Source organism: Nicotiana attenuata, chromosome 2 (assembly GCF_001879085.1).
Source record: "Nicotiana attenuata strain UT chromosome 2, NIATTr2, whole genome shotgun sequence".
NCBI classification, from domain to species: Eukaryota; Viridiplantae; Streptophyta; class Magnoliopsida; order Solanales; family Solanaceae; genus Nicotiana; species Nicotiana attenuata.
Genome location: NC_031990.1, coordinates 52,460,257 through 52,478,217, shown reverse-complemented (window position 1 = coordinate 52,478,217; position 17,961 = coordinate 52,460,257). Strand labels below are relative to the sequence as shown.

The 17,961-nt window shown below is 36.2% G+C and overlaps 3 protein-coding genes across 3 annotated transcripts; 1 reads left to right on the top strand and 2 right to left on the bottom strand.

The window, feature by feature from the left end:
• On the bottom strand, positions 4,081-5,013 carry LOC109219677. The gene has a single exon (XM_019384152.1). The coding sequence runs from the start codon at positions 5,011-5,013 to the stop codon at positions 4,081-4,083; it is 933 nt and encodes a 310-aa protein (XP_019239697.1).
• Positions 6,719-10,581, bottom strand: LOC109210026 (N-acylphosphatidylethanolamine synthase). The gene is made up of 5 exons (XM_019373398.1): positions 10,208-10,581; positions 9,174-9,301; positions 8,356-8,441; positions 7,931-8,068; positions 6,719-7,286 (listed from the first exon to the last, which is right to left on the bottom strand). Exons 1-5 carry the CDS (start codon positions 10,420-10,422, stop codon positions 6,993-6,995), a joined length of 861 nt encoding a protein of 286 aa, XP_019228943.1. The 5' UTR covers positions 10,423-10,581; the 3' UTR covers positions 6,719-6,992.
• Positions 16,801-17,280, top strand: LOC109219667. The gene has a single exon (XM_019384144.1). The coding sequence runs from the start codon at positions 16,801-16,803 to the stop codon at positions 17,278-17,280; it is 480 nt and encodes a 159-aa protein (XP_019239689.1).

Below are 17,961 nucleotides of genomic sequence, written 5' to 3'. Positions count from 1 at the left end.
AATTTTCCAAAATTTGCATATTATCCAAATTCCAACTGTTTGGTATTATTATCACTACTCATCAATTAACAAACAACCTATGATCGTTACGTTAATTAGCGTCACAAATAATCAAACCAGTAATGAAACGACTTGGGATAGCATTACCAGTTACTTAAATCTTCATTTTAGGCCTGTCTTGAATCCGCATATTGAGTTTTTTCCTATTCTTTTTCAAAATTTTAATCACTATTTTTTGGATTTTTAAAAAGTAAAAACGGCGCGACAAATCTTTATTGTGTAATATTTTGAATTGTCCCGTTTTACTTTATTATTTACAAAGAGTAGCAATTTCTTAAAGGAAATGAATATGACATCAATATCCAAGTGAAGGTAAAAAAATAGCAGTCCGGTGCACAATGTATTTCGCATTCATGCAGGATTTCGAAAAGGGCCGTGCTTAAGGGTATTGATGTAGACAACTTACTCTAACGCAAGTAGTAGTGATTGCTTTCACGACTTGAACTCATAACATATAGATCACACGAATACAACAATATCCAAGTGAAAGTACAGTTAAAATAAATCAATTTGGAATTTACAGAATTAGCTCTAGATTGCCGGCCATGCCGGCTTCATGTCCTCAAAAAACCTAAAACACCAAATGGAGCGAAATAAACGAATGAATAGGGTTTTGGGGCAATAAAAAAAATGGAGAAATTGTTAGGGGTATTAAATAAGCTCACGAGTATTCCCCTATGTCCACTACTTAGGCAGCACTGCCATTAAACCATTTATTTATTTTTAGGTATATGAAAGATGTGACTTTTAGAGGAAGGCAGGCCATGACTAGGCAAAAGCCAATAGTACCAACAACTAAAAGTGGGGAAAATATATATACCATAAAAAGTCAAAGTTGAGAGTGCAAGCATTTAAGACAAACATGAGAAAGTTGGGAGCATACCTTTTTATTCATTTTGATTACTAAGTCAATATTTAATGCGATAAGATTAGCTTTCACGTTAAATATTTTATTGGTAGTTTTTATTTTGTAGGCCAGACAATCTTTATTTTGACTATTGTACAACAGTTTAAAGACAATCTAGTGTTCATTATGGCAGCCTGCTTAGATTAATTATCCTTGATTTTTTTTTCAGTTTTTACTCCATTATAGTCTATAATCAACAGTATTGACGCGTATTTTTGCTTTTGCAGAAGGAAAAAACAATTAAGTAAAGGCTTGTGGCTTTTATTGTGTTTCTAAGTAAATTAAGTCTGATTTTAGAAGATCAATGCACCATTACATAAATACAACTGAAATGACATTGTATAGTCGGTGTAAGATTAATAGCCGAAAACATATATAAAATTTGCACATTTTTTGTATATGCATACATTCTGTATGTTATATACAAAAATTATACAAATTTTATACACTTTTTCGGCTACTAAATATAAATAGTTTCTGGCGCGGGCTAAAAGTGATAATACCCCTATATTATGTGTTTCCAACAAGTTATAACTCAACGATATTCACAAGACTACAAGTCATTAACAATTAATTATTAAAAATCTAAAACTAAACAAGATCCACCCTCTGAATATAAAACGGACACAACGTAAATGATGTTTGGCCAATGGAATTTATTACAAAAGAAAAAAAAAAAGAATAGCCTATTCCTCTGTTATCAACTGGAATAGAGATCTATAGACAAAAAAAAATAAAAATAGAGAAATTAAGAGTGGAGACCTAGTAAATTTATGACATGAAGTCTGATTATCTGTTTAAATTCATATATGAAAGGTTCTTGGAGCTTATCCTCTTTCTCAATTAAAAAAAAAAAGAAAAATTCCTATGCAATATTACGACCCAATACTGACTTGGAATGTTCTCAAACTTTTAGTTTGTTATCACTAAAAACTAGGTACGGGTTTAAAATTTAAATTTAATGGGTTCAGCATTTAGTAAGGCTCTGTTTGTTGTCAATATTGAGTTGGAATGGCTATCTTTTAATTGAAGATTTGGTTCCACCATGTGCCTTTACTGAAAGCGTTTGTTAGGAGTTTTTATGATTTTGAGGAGAGGGCAACCAAAGCCAAAAGTGATTGTCTTTTCTTGTTTTTCACTTTTAGCTGAAAGGTGATGTCAACTCATTATGATTTAATCCTAATTTAATCAATTGTAATGAAGATGGGTTATGACTCTGCTAAGCATTTTAACAAACAGTAATAGTGCATTAATTTCGCAAGAACATAGGGGAATTTTAATGTGCAAGCATGTTTTTCCTCTCAAAAAGTTCACCCTCAATCATTTCCATTTTGCACAAAGAAATGTTATCCAATTGATTCTACAAGGATTGAAATGCAGCCCAAAACAAAGAAGAGGCTGCAGCCCAACACTAGCAATGGATCTTTATTCTAATATTTCCTTTCACACCGTAATACCAAAGCAATCTTAGTTATGCTTTTGTGCTATCCCATTACTATGATGGACTCTCACCAATCCCCGTTACACATTTCCTGACAGCGAAAATCATCTACACACTTAACCTGTTATAGATACACTTTTGAAAGATTTGAGTGTGTAAGATGATTTTCGCCGTCAGAAAAATGTTTAACATGAATTTGGTCCATAGTTTATGTGGCAATCTATGTAGTTTGCCTGCATATTACAATAATATCACTCTCCATCAATTGCCATGTACATGTATCGAGTATGTATGAATCATTTATGCCTTTAAACATTTAAAAAAAATAAACATGGTGATGGTCCTTCAAGGCTCAAATGAGAAGGGATCCCTTCATAATCTGAGTCCCTTGCCTCATTTCTATAGTTAAGCAGAAGAAGAGGTATCATACATGAAACATTTTCTTTTACCAAAAGTATGAATAGTATACCATTTAGGTAATTTTCAACTCCTATGTATATTGGCAAGTATCAAACTTAATTTGACTCTGAAACGTTTGTCCAATTTCCCTGGGATTTGAATTCATTTTATTCTGTCTATAAGAAGACTGTAATATTACAAACGAATGCCTCATCTATGAGGCTTAGCTCTTTCCATAGCACTTCTTTTCCACTAGTAAGATGTGTGCTATATGCATAATTAAGGAATTCCAATGAAAATAGCAGACGCAATTCAAGCTCATTAAATCTTCTTCTTAGCACATGTATTAACTTCTTTTAGTATGAATCAGAATTTATACACCAACAAGATGGAAAACCAAATTCAAGACTCTTGATTTTCTAGCGAGTGCCATTTACGAGAAAGGGAATCCACAACACTATATATCAAAGCTATCAAACATGGAATTCACCCCCATCAATTCCGACACACACTTCTACTTTTGGTGAAAATCCGAATTTATTCCAACAGAACACCAAAAGAAGAAGGGGAGCTTGGTGCAACGGTAAATATTTCAAGCTATAGAAATGGCTTTCTGGGAAAATGCAAGTTGAGACCGCATACAATAGACTCAATATCAGCCGGTCCTTCCCTGACTCGTGCATAATAGAATCTTAGTGTACTGTGCTACTCCTTTTTTAGAACATAAAAACAAATTCAAGATTCCTCATTTTCCAATTATCCATTTATGGGAAGTAGTTAACAAGACAATCAAAGCTATCAGACCTGGAACTCACCATATCAATTGCTACGAATTGCAAGTTGCAAAATTAAAGAGGTGCTAGAATTAAAGAAATTTTGACTAGACAATTGAAGGATTCGGGATAGACAATTAAAGAGGTGTGCTAGACTTTCACCATCTTCCTTGCTATAAATTGCAAATTGTTAATCCACTCGTAAGAGGTGTGATAGCCACAATCAAAGAAATCCATATGTAAATGTAAGAAGAATTCTAGCTCATCAAACCTTCTCTTCTTTTGGTAAGACTCAGAATTTATATACCAACAAAATGCAAAACCATATCATTTTCCTTGCTATAAATGGCAACATTGTTAATCACTTGTAAATGGTGTGTAGACACAATTAAAGAAATTCCAAATGAAAATGTAAAGAACAATTCAAGTCTTCTATTGAGCATACATGTTCTCTAGTTTTGGTAAGAAAGAACACATACCAAAAATAGGCAAAACCAAATTCAAGATTCTTGATTTTCCAATGATTTCCATTTATGAGAAAGTGCATCCACAATACCATCAAAGCTACCAAAATTAGAACTCACCACATCAATTCCAACACCCAAACTCTCAGCACCAGCAGCTGTGACCGGGCCATGCGCCGCCACCACCATTCTTGGACACCTCCTCCTCACCATTTCCCAATCCAATCCAAATTCCTTCAAGCTCTTCAACAAACCCTCCACTTCTCCAGTACTAGTAAACACAATTGCATCAAATCCACATTCCTCTTCACTCCTTGTCACCACCTCCACTGCACATTTTGCCCCGGCCCACCGTGTCTCATATGCATCTAATCTCACTGGAATCCAATCCCTTTTAGCTAAATCTTCAAGGAATTTAGGCACCACAGGTGGTTCATCCAACCCAATCACTAACGGAACTGGACATAACACTTTTCTTCCTTGGCCTAATCCTAGTGCATCCACTAGCCCAGATGGGGTTGCAATTGGAGGAACCAAGATTCTAATCCTTTCAGGATTTTCACACATTTTTCCAATGAAATATTGATCCAGGAGCTCAGCATCCTTGCCCAAACCTGCAATTGTGAGGATTTCTCCATTTGGGGTTAATGGGGGTGCGGAGTTAATAGATAAAGCTTCTGAAAAAGCAGTGATTCCAGTTCTTGAAGTAAATGCAAGAGCTGAAAAATCTTCAAGAAGTGAGTAGGGTTCATTGCTGGTAAAATTGAGGTAGTGATGAATAGAAGAGATGGTTTGTTGGGTAGATTCAACAATGAGAGTAGGACACCAAAGAGGAGTCCAGCCTTTGAGTTGTATGAGCTCAGAGAGTCTACCTGCGTAGTTTTGAGGAGTGGTGAAAGCAATGACACAGTTTCTTTTACTGTTTTCAGGGCTTGGAATCGGAAAAGGAAATAGCGGAGGATGCTGCATATTTTTAGAACCACTATCATTCCCTTATCATTTTGGGAGTTTTATCTATATTGGAGTAGTTCGCCGAGAGTTAAAATTCCTGTATGGTATAGAAAAACATTGAGATAAGATGTTTCTTTTTTTTTTTTCTCTGAAAGAGGCGCGATGTGAACTCGTGATGACGATTGACAGGGATAAATAACGTCAATATTAGGAAAAGGTTTATAGTAAATTGTAAAAACTTATAGCCCGTTTGGCCAAACTGCAAAAATCAGCTTATTTTGAGAAGTGTTCTTTTTCAAAAGCGCTTTTCTCAAAAGTACTTTTGGTGAGAAGCAGTTTGTGTTGGCTAATTAGTTTGAAAAGCACTTCTGAGCAGCAATTAGTGTTTGACCAAGCTTTAAAAAACTGCTTCTAAATGTATTTTTCTCAAAAGTGCTTTTGGAGAGAAGCTACTTTTTTCTGCTGCTCCAAAACTGCTTCTGCTTCTCCTCAAAAGCACTTTTTTTTACTTCCAAAAGTTTGGCCAAACACCTCAATTTTTGGCCAAAAGTGCTTTTGGCAAAAAAAAAAGCACTTTTGGCCAAAAAGAAGCTTGGCCAAACAGGCTACTAGTACTGTAATCCCATCAACCCCTGGTGTTGCGGTGTTGGTTGTACTAAATTTTGTGGGACGTTTGGACATAAGAATGGTAAAATTTCAAAAAAAAAGTTAAAATGGTATTTGAAAATTAGAGTTATGTTTGGATATGAATATAATTTTGGGTTGTTTTTGAATTTTTGTGAGTGATCTGAGTGAAAAATTTAAAAAACAGTTTTTTGGAGTTTTTCAAAATTTTGAAGATATTTCAAAATTCATCTTCAAGTGAAAATTGAATATTTTATGGCCAAACATGATTTCGAAAAAAAGTGAAAACTTTTCAAAAAAAGAGTGAAAAAATTCTTATGTCCAACGGGCTCTTAGTAAGCGTTTAGGGCTCGTTTGGTTTGATGTATAAAAGATAATTAATTCCGAAATTAAATTTAATATTATTTTATCTCATGTTTGATTGGGATAAAATTGTGGTATAACTAATTTCGGAATTGTAGCATTTTTTTATCCCTATGGGAGTGTGGGATAATTGATCTCTGAATAACTAATTACGTGATAATTAAGTATGGGGGATAATTTATTTTTCAACCGAACGACCCCTTAAAGTTTAAACAATGTTTGGTTGAAATTGAACGGCGAAGAAAGTACTCCATTTAGAATTGAAATTGGAAAAAACATCCGAAAGTTTATGTAACTGTGTTTGAATATAAACTCATTTAATTAAAAATGAAGATTTGTTACTGCAAACTGTTGCTCCTATCTTCTCTTGAAATATTCTTCAAGTAAGTTTTTCAACATTTCACCAAGACTTCAAATATTCTAGTTAATAGTTGAGCATTCTGATTGCTAAACCAAAAAAAAAATTAAAAAAATTCCTGAAATTCATATGTGCAAATACTGGACACTTCCTCAGTGAAGAATGATTCTTCCATATAATCTTTCAAAAACTAGACATTCGAACTTTTTTCTTCAAACAGTTTTACTCCAAAAACCTCTTCCAAAAGGAATACTGTCCAAAACTTGTCTATTTATGTTCAATCTGGTTCTAGCGTTGACAAAGGAATACTGCAACACATTATTACCATTCCTTGTACATAATCTGTTTCGCGTGCAGCCAAAAGAAGGAACAAGGCTATATAGCAACCAGTAAGTCTGCAAATTACTTTTCCAGAATTGAAGTGATATCTTTCATTTTGACCAAATGATATTGGAAATCTCAAAATGCAAAAGTTACAGCTATAAGGATGATACTGTGATACTGAACCGAAAAATCTTATCCTACATCCTCAATTAAGGGATGAATGTCTATCAAAACCTTGAAAGGAAAAACTACAATTGACTCAATAAATATGACCTTCAAAACAGATGCACCTTACGGATTCCCTTTAACTGATCGGAAAGCACCAACTCTATTGCTTGGTCTTCATGTAAGATCTACTGAAACTCCTTAAGTTTTCCAAGGCAGTTCGAATTTGATCAGATATGGTCATGTACATACATCTCTGTGCTGCATCGTCCAGTCCGCCAAGGATGTTTCTCGGCCACCGCCCAGTGGAAGATGATGAACCCCGAGATTGAGATAGAGCCATCTCTCTCAGTTCAGGAAGGTTGAATTCCATTGGCTCACCAACAACTATTTTTATCTCCCGGTTCCATAAAGGAACTGGAGGTCTTCTCCCACAAGCATAGTTCTCTGGCATAACCTGAAAATTGATCAAAGCAAAGAATGTTGAACCATCCGAAGGATCAACTTTAAAGCTATTCAAATAAAAAGCTGATTCAGAATCATAATCCACACTTAATTTGGAAACAAAAATATGTATCCATGTCCATAGAAATACAAGGGATACACTGCGTGTGTGTGTATTTTATCTCCTTGAACTGGATTGAGCATAAAGAAGCACAGGAGATGCTTAGCTGAAAGTAATGACCATCATGACACTTAGGCCACTCTTATCCTCTTTTCTTAGGTTGGAACAGGAGGGGGAGGAAAAAGCAACTATGGCATTGGTAAGGCATGTCACCTTGTTAGTGAAGTTGACAAAAGAGTCAATCGACTGTTTAACAACAATGAAGCAGTGCCGTAAATCTCTCAGATTTTGAAAAAAACTGTTAATACTGCATTACCTGTAATCCTCTAACCTACACTAGTTTTTTTCTACAATAAAATTAGCTTCACAGAAAAGCGGGGGAATTTAGCAACCAATGAACAACATATAAATAAACAGGTATAAATTACAGAATCACAATAATCTGAACATCCCCAAGAAGGTCTGCCTCATGTGCCATTGCTATTTTGCTTTGTTCAGTTCTCTTTGTATAAGCTGCTATTATGTCAATAACCTACCTTTTCAAAACCATGATGGACAATAGGCAAGACAATTGGAGTCACGGGGGCACGAGCAATGAGACTGGCAGTTCCCCACTTCAATCGTCTTATTGGAGCATCTTCTTGACAGACCTTCCCTTCTGGAAATGTATGCAACTGCCCAGTTGGAAGTTAGTCCTTAGCCAAGCAATGGATCATTTCAAATGCAGCATTTATACTACAATCACATAATATAACTTTTGAGGAGTGTGTATTCATTTTAGCGCAATACCAATTGGGTAAATGATAAGACCACCTTAATCAAATGCAAAAATTTAACGAACCATACATAACCCATAGAGTGCATCAAAAAATTCAATTGATTAAGCAGAAATCTGCAGAATTTGACACTAGCGTTCATAACCAAATGAAGGGTCCATGGTATGGGGTAAAAGAAGTATTACCCAGGCTCCGTCACTCAAACGATCAAGAGCTTCATTCATATGTTCTTGATAGATTCCACCCCCTCTTGTTATTGGTATACATTTCCCTGCACATCTCCACACCATGAGAAGCAAGCCACACTAAGAACGACATCTTTTTTTTACTTATATGATTCTTGTGGTCTGCAAGTGAACCCCGAAACCTCAAATCCTCTAATGTCCAACCAAATAAGAGTCTTCCACTACTTGCTTTGCCAAGGGAAATATGAAAATATTAAATTGACTATTTTACATGTCAGTGGAGAATAAACCACACAAGCACACATCCAAATCTAAAATTATTCTCAACATGAAAGCATGGGTGCAAATAGGAATAACTGCTCAATATGGAAGCTTGTTGTAAAGAAGCATGAGTGTGCAGATCCAAATAACTGCTTAATATAAAAGCTTAATATCCATGTAAATGCCAAGAAACCACATTAGCACGCATGCAGATACAAACAAGTGCTGATACGGAAGCTTCATATCCATGTAAATGGCACAGAAACCACATAAGCACGGTTGCAGATTTGAGCTAGTGCTAATATGCAAAAATTTTAAGTGAATGATCTCCAGATATTGTCAAAGTCCCTGATAGAACATCATTATGCAAAAGCATGCTCCATCCCTCCTAGAACAACCTAATTTTCTGCTGAAAATGCATGTCCACTAACAAAGAATAACTTCTATTCTCTTTCACTTTTGAGTTCTAGGGCAGCCTAATACAATATGTTCATAAGTACTAAAGTAAGGCATGAAATTACAAGAACAGAAGTGTACCAGACCAACAGATTACACACCAAGCCGGAAAAAATATGACAATGCTGTATTTTTAAAGCATATATCTTCAGCTGCGAGTACCCATCTAGCCAGCTTTGCATCAGAAATTGGAAAGCCTTTGAATCCCCACATAACTGGGTCATCCAACCTGCAGTTAGACACGCAATCAAACAAGAGACGTTAACTACAGGGATCAAAGTATCCCAGAAATTCACTAGGGCAAGATCAAATCAACAATCAAAAAATGTGCTTCAACCCCAAAATAGTGTTGGTTATATCAATCCTCTATGTGCATTCCGCTATATCAGGGCAGATTTCATTCCAAAAATCAGAAAAGATTGAAATAAAAGGATGGATATTTGTATTATCCTCCCTATAACTGACTGTAAATGAAAAGATTTCTGTAAATCATTGCCCATTAACTGGGATTATAAGTCAGCAAGAACATCCACCTAGCACGATAGTTAGATGTTATAAACATTTTGTGATCTCCATAGCATCTGACACCTAAATGGCTACAACCAAAACAACAACTAAGTTCAGTCCCAAACAAGTAGGGGTATGTTATATGAATCCTCACTGACCACGTTACTCCATTTAAATCATCACATGCCAATTTTATGCAAATATATATAACGTACTGGGATTTCTAAATTTAAAAATCTCGGAAAGGTTAAACCACTCCTAGAAAGAATAAGACCTAAAATAGAAGTGCTAACATCCAAAACATATTCTCAACTAATATGTATCTCCTATATGACTAAAAGCATAAAATTCAATAATGGGTGTTCTCAGCAATCAATAAACCAATAAACAATTTCTCCACCAACTCTTGGCTAAGATCTACTTCTTACGAACAATAGACATTGTATGCCAGCCCTGTTTTATTCAACTAGAAATAGAAAACAAGTCTTTCAAGCAAAGGTTTCAACTAAAGCAGCCTATATGAGAAACAAGATTTTCTATCATAGTGAGCTAGCTCCTAACAAGATTGAATTAAGAAGAGAATAAAGTGAAAGATTTATTAGGATGGATACGAGACAAACTGACTAACGTGGACATGTGATTGCTGACGGTGAGCAGAGGAACGCCGGCAGGGCGGGATCGAACAAGGTGGAGGAGGGTGTCGCCGTTGTGGACAGTGGTGGTGTTCAGTACATTCGCCACCGCCTTAGCGAAGGCACCCACCGCCGTGATCACCATTTTCCTCGGTAGACCGCCCAGGTGGTTTGCTCTCGCCGCCCACTCCATCGTCCGCCCACCGACCATTTCTCTAACTCCCTGATATTCAACAGTTCAAGCCCGGCGGCATAAACTTTTGTTTGGGCACCAATTTATTACCGAATTACTCGCTAATATAACTATTCTTATCTCCTCGGTGAAAAAATTTCACATCATCTTTGTCTCTTTTTCTTAGCAAATCTAATTGCTTATTACTCCCCGGTCCAAATAAGTTACAAATTTACTTTTTATTTTGGTCCAAAAAATATCTATTTATATAATTAAGAAAGAATTCAATTTATTTTTACAAAATTATCCTTACGTACCTACTCTCAAAAAGTTTTCTTACTCCTCACATTAAATATTTAATTAAGGATAGTTTAGTTCTATTAGATATTTTTGTATAGAATTTAGTATTTTCTTAATGGGCGTGCCAAAAACAAATTGGTCACTTATTATGGACCGATGAAAGTATTTGATAAGAGTCTAAAAGTTATGTTAATTTTTTTTATTGGAAGTATACTTTTAATTTTATTGTAGGCTTGTTGGTTGATAATTTAATCTAACAAAAGTTTTTGTTAGTTATAAAAAGAAAATTTTTTTTTTTTCTGTTTTTGACTGTTTTAATATCTAACATATTTCTTTTTTATTAATAACATAAACTTAGCTATATGACAATTAATCTAATTTCTGAGTAAGAAATGATAATCAAACATATAAGTTAAGTTAATGATGTTAGAGTTCCACCGTGCGTCGACTGCCGGAATAGGGAGGGGACGACCATCAAAGCGTGCAAACAAGGTACTACTAAATATCTGAAGCTACTTGATGAACTCAAAGCGGGATCCAGCAATAGTAAGCCACCAAATGGATCGAACAACAATGGAAAAAATGCCAAGGTATCACCGGAAAGGCAAGCTATCGACCTAGAGATAGTTGCAGACACTCCTACGACGAACACTAGTAAGATGAAAATTGCGAGGGTGGACAGTAACCCTAGAATTCATAGCAACAATGATGGTGGAGGCTAGGTAATTATATGGGTCAAAATCTGACTAGAAAGTCGTCCTTAAGTGGAATGATAAGGGGTCGACCAAGCCGTATCGCTGGTGTCAAAACGTCGAAAGGCTTACGTGGCAGAACAAATGTTATGTTCAAGCAAACAATGAAGTGTACAATCGTCAAAAAGTACGCCGGTTAAAGACCATTGAATAAAAGGTAAATTTAATATATATAGGAGGGGTTGAACCCAAAGAGGGAGGGAGGGTGGGGGGGGGGGGGAATTTTCCAGGTAGATACCATGGTAGAGTCAACAAGAGGAATCTCTTCGCCGTCAACAGTTCATTTTCTTCCCCTTCCTTGCTCCCATGATTAGGATGCAAATCTGCCATAGATGTAAGCTCATCCCCCATATTTGATGTACAATTATTACGTTAAAAAATATTACACGCTCCCTCTTTACGTTAAAAAGAGGGAGGGAGGGGGGGGGGAGGGGAGAATTTTCCATGTAGATACCATGGTAGAGTCAACAAGAGGAATCTGTTCGCCGTCAACAGTTCATTTTCTTCCCCTTCCTTGCTCCCATGATTAGGATGCAAATCTGCCATAGATGTAAGCTCATCCCCCATATTTGATGTACAATTATTACGTTAAAAAAAATATTACACGCTCTTATTCTTCTGTTATTTTCGCACTCTGTATGTTTGGATATGAGATTAATTATGTTTGGCTAAGATTTACCTTCTATATTACTAAAAATTAGTTCGACAAAAAGGGTTTTATACTTTTTGGTCAAACAAAGGCAACCTGCAATTATAGCTGGAATTTTTGAAAATACGAACAACCCTAGGCGACAAACGACTCTGATGAACAATAACGACATTGGTGGGAGTAGCAGAGGGGGTCAAGACCCTATTGGCACAAACAATACTGGATACCAATCTAGTCCCAAACATGTGCATACTCCAGGGAATACAATTGAAAAATTGATGGCAAAGGAAACAAGTGATGCTCAGGTAAATACAGAGAAACAATCTGGTAATGGTGGAAACCAAACTTGGGCAAGCGTAGTCGCTGGGAGTAAATTGGCCTCAAAAGGAATGCCCCTGCAATATATTATTTTTTCAAGAAGGCCAAAAGGTAGTTAAACTAGAACGGGAGGATATAGCAGAAGAAAATTAGAAGTGAAAAATGGCAATTATCCTATATGTCATTGGTAATTCCCTATCGATTGGAGCAGTGGAGAGATTCCTCGCAGCACAATGAAAATTGGAAGCTAAGCCCCAGATATACTACCACAACGATGACTATTTTGTCATCTGATTTCAAAGCATTGAGAAAGGGGATCAGATACTATTTTCAGGATCCAATATGATTAATAATAGATATGTTATAATGAAACCATGGACAACAGAGTTCAAGTTTCACAATAAAGTGTTGAAGTGTTGAGGTCTTCAATAAAACTTATTTTCTTTTCATCTAAAAAAATTGTTCCATTGTGGGTTAATTTTCCAAGCCTTCCTCTAAACTGTTGGGAAATGACGTCTTTAAGTAAAATAAGTAGTGGCTTGGGTACTCCTTTGTATGCTGATGATTGCACATCGAACATTGCTCGAATATCATATGCGAGAGTTCTTATAGATATGGACATTACCAAACCACTTCCTAAAGTAATCAAGGTCCAAAGCCCCGCTGGAGAAATATTTGATCAAGAGGTAGCATATGAATGGGAACCAGAGTTTTGTGAGACATGTCTACTGATTGGGCACAATTGCAAAAAAACAAAAAAAAGTTCCTAGCTTAGCAACCACAGTACAGTAACATAGAAGAAGGAACCGAAGAGTAGTACAAATCTTGCAGCACAAAGAGAGGACACAAAAAGATATGGTAGATAATTAGGTGAATGAACTAGCTACAAAAAAAGGGCACATTGAGCAGAAAGAACACCAACAAAAAGCACAACTTGATGGATGGATAGAAGTGAAGGCTAAAACTGTTGCCAAGTCAAAAAAAGATATCAATGAAGGGAATGTTAGCACCAAAAATGGCTTCACCCCTCTTAATGAAAACAGAAATAATCTCACCATTCAGAGGAACAGGAAGCAAGGCTAAGTTTGTTGGAAAAAGAGAGAATCCCAAGTCATCAACTTGTCTCAAACCAGTGGCAATCAGAGGAAGCATGACAGCAGAATAGGTGAAGATGACAATAACCAACCCTTCTCCTTAACAAGATGAAAGTAGTTGCATGGAATGGTAAGGGACTAAATAAACATCTAAACAAAAGGAGTTAAAGGTATTTATTAAAGAGAATAAAGTTAGTTTGTTAGCTATTATTGGGCACAAGGTAAATGCAAGTAAATCTGCCCAATTAGTAAATAAAGTGGCACCTGGATAGGGCTGGATAACCAATGCATTTGCGGATACTAGGGGTCGCATATGGATCATATGTGATCCTAATATTGTCACAGTCAATATACTAAACATCCATATGCAATACATTTAGATTGGTGTCACCTGCCTTAAAGCTAATGTCGAATTCCAATTCTCAGCTGTTTATGGGCTGGCCCTGCATACAATACACGATAGGAAGGAACTACGGACTCATCTAAGAACTTTGGAAAGCGGAATGCAAGATGCCTGGCTGATTATGGGAGACTTCAATGCCATCCTATATGTAAAAGACAGAATGACATTGAGGTTCATGACAATGAAATAAGGGATTTCAGAGAATTCACAGATGACACTGGTATACATGAATTGCAAACAACTGGTAGGAATTTTACTTGGACCAATAGCCATGTCTACAGTAAAATCGACAGAGCTTTGATCAATGCTATATGGATGACTATTATGCCCCATGTACCTGTGCATGTACTTGAGCCATATTTCTCAGATCACTCTCTATTAATTATTGAGTTAGGGAACCAGAAGAGGAAGGGAACAAAACCATTCAGATTTCTAAATTCGATGAGCTAATTACAGAGGCCTGAAATAGTAATAATACATATGAAATGTATGGAGTGTGGTTCAAATTGAAACAAGTCTAAGTAGATCATGAAGACACCGAGCATGAAAGAATTTGTGGGGGTGACAAAAAAGACACAGAGCATAAGAAATAATTTGAAAGAAGTGCAAAAGCAGATGAGAGATTATGGTCATAATGCTGACATGTTTGAGATGGAAAGAGAGCTAAAGTTGGAACTTGAAAAATGGGACTTAATAGAGGAGAGTATCAATAAACAAAAGTCTAGAGTAAAATGGCTCAAGTTGGGAGATTCAAATACAACCTATTTCTTTGCTAGCATGAAGCATAGGAGGGCACAGATAAAGAGATAGAAGATGAAAGGCAAAATACATAAAGACCCCTTTAAACTTGTCCAGAAAACAGGTTTGAATACTTAAACTAAATGGGCGTTCCTTTACCCCTAAACACATTTCAAGTGAATTATTCCCCCTACCCCCCCCCCCCCCCCCCAAACCACAATTAACAAAAAGAAAAAAGCAGATGGCCCCATCTTCTTTCTCCTTCTTCCTCACCCCTTATCCTTCCTCACAGATAGTGCAACAACAGATTTCCCCATAAAAATCAACTCAGAACCACCAAAATGCTTCACCAAATAGCCCCAAATTTTAGATATAAACTCCATAAATTGGACCCAACAAAATTCAGCAACACCCACTCAAAATAGACTCCAAAATCTTAGATTTAAGTTTAAAATTTCGTAGCTCCATTAATCGATAATGGTGTTTGCTGGATTCTTCACCGCCATGAGTGTGTAATCACATTTTCAACCTTCAACCAATATTACAAATGAATTTTAGTAGCTATTGCTCAAGCATACCGGATTCGAACCAACAATAAACCCAACAAATTTGTTTTTCCGATTTTAAGTCCTCGGTTCTTCATGGCCTTTAAAGTGACAGAAAATAACGTTAAAGAGAAGAAATAACATGCTTTAATCATCACAAATATTGAAGATTAAGAGGGAAAGAATAAAGGGATTCTGCTTTTCATGCTTTTTAATTTGGCGTAATACATACGAGACACTTAAAGTTGGCATTATCTTTCATTTAGACACGTAAACTGACGCGGCGAATGACAATAAAAAAAGAGCATATATCCAATCAGAAAATGACATTCTCAAAAAGGAAAAAAAAACTTTAATTTATACCAAATCAGAAAATGACACATTATTAACAAAAGAAAAGAAAAAAAGGGCACATTGGTGTTCTTCACTATCTTTATGTCTATTATTGTTCCAACCACGATTTTAATCCAAAATTTCAAGAGAAACTTCTCCAAATTTGTTATAACTTCAACTAAAGATTCCCTACCAAAACTTGAAGACAACCCCAATATTAATTTCTCAATTTTTCATCAAATCAAGTAACCCATTTTAAACTTTCAAGCTTTCTTAAAGACCCCATTAATGGTGTTTTGACTTCAAATGAAGAATATGGTCCTACTTCGGTTTCAATCAACTGAGATGGTGTCTAAATGAAAGATGGTGCCAACTTTAAGTGTCTCCAGATGTATTACGCCTTTTAATTTTGAAACACAATCGTGAAGCAAATCCTGCTTTTTCTGATGTGGCATTGGCATGGTGCGCGTGTAAAGCATCTCATGTTGTGAAAGTGATATTAGTGTTTCAGGAGGGAAAATAATTCACTTGAAATATGTTTATGCGGTTAAAGGAACGTCCGTTTAGTTAAGTGTTCAAACTATTTTTCTAGACAAGTTTAATGAGGTCTTTATATATTTTGCCAACATGGAATCCTACAATTCTATAAGAACTTACTGGGCACTAATAGTTCTTCACTACCAGCCATACAACTTGAGCTACAACAGAGGGCCCAACTTTGAATAGAGATCAACAGAAACAACTCATTCAGCCTTTCTCAAGAGAATAGGTTTATCAAGCACTATAGAGCATTGATGATTTGAAAGCACCCGTGATAGATGGATTCAACTCATATTTTTTCAAAAAGGCTTGGCCTATAATTGGTACTGAGGTCACAAATTATATAAAGAACTTCTTTGAAACCTCAAAAATGTACAAGCCTATCAACTGCACTTCAGTGACCCTAGTTACTAAGGTTAAGAGCCCCTCCTCGATTAAGGAGTATAGACCTATATCATGCTGTACCATTATCTATAAAATAATCTCTAAGATGCTCACTCGTAGAATACAAGGAACCATTGATGCCCTAATTAATAATTGTCAACCTGCATTTGTACCTGGAAGAGTCCTAACAGATAACATAATCCTCAGTCACGAGCTAGTAAAAGGTTATGGCCGAAAAGGGGTGTCACCTAGATGCATGCTCAATATTGACATGCAAAACGCCTATGACTCAATGGAATGAGTATTCTTAGAACAAGTTCTTGAAGGTCTAAATTTCCCTACCATCTTTGTAAAGTGGATTATGGCCTGTGTTTCAATTGTCTCCTATTCAATTTTCATAAATGACAAACACTTTGTACCCTTTGCTGCTAAAAGAGGAATGAGACAGGGTGATCCACTTTCAACTTATCTCTTCGTACTAGTAATGGAGTACCTTAGAAGGAGACTTAAATCTCTAAAAGACAAGCCAGACTTCAATTTTCATCCGAGATGTGCAAAACTGAATATCATCCAACTAGGATTTGTTGATGATTTACTGCTGTTCTGTAGAGGTGATGTACTATCTACTCAAACGGTATTTGAATGCTTTCAGAAGTTTTCCATGGCTTCAGGCATGGTGGCTAGTCAGGGAAAGAGTTCCATAAATTTTGATGGTGTCCCAGCTAATGTTCAGCTAGAGATTACTCAGCTTCTAGGCTTTCCTACTGGAACACTACCATTAAGATATCTTGGAGTTCCCTTGAGCTCTAAAAGATTATCCATAAGCAGTGTCAACCATTGATCGACAAGATGCTAGGGAGAATAACTACTTGGACATCAAAAGTCCTATCATACTCTGGCAGATTGCAACTGATCAGAACTGTATTGATTGCCATCCAAAACTTCTTGTCACAAGTTTTTATTTTACCAAAGAAGATTGTGCATGTTATTGAAGCTGCGTGTAGGAGGTTCCTTTGGACTGGTAATGTAGAATGTTCCAAAAGGGCACTAATAGCCTGGGAAAAGCTCTGCCTCCCAAAGGCAGCTGGAGGCCTTAACATCACAAACATCTTTACCTGGAATAGAGTAGCTATCCTAAAGCATTTTTGGAACCTATGAAAAAAGAAAGACACAGTAAAGGGAAAGCAGCCTGGGAGATAAGCACAACACATGCGTCGTGGCTCACTCAAAGGATACTACATGCAAAGAAGTATTTGGAAGGAACACGACTAACTCTGGAGCAACTATTGGAACTGGAAGTGTTCTCAAATAGGATAGTTTATATATGGTTAAGGAAATGATTTTTCCAAGGTGCACTGGAGATAATTGATGTGCAACATTCAAGAAAGTCCTAGATGGTTGTTTATCCAGTATCTAGCACTTAATGGTAGATTAGCTACGAAAGATAGGTTAACAAGATGGTGGGTTAATTGTAATCCATTGTGTCCGCTATGTACCAATATGGATGAAAGTATACAACACC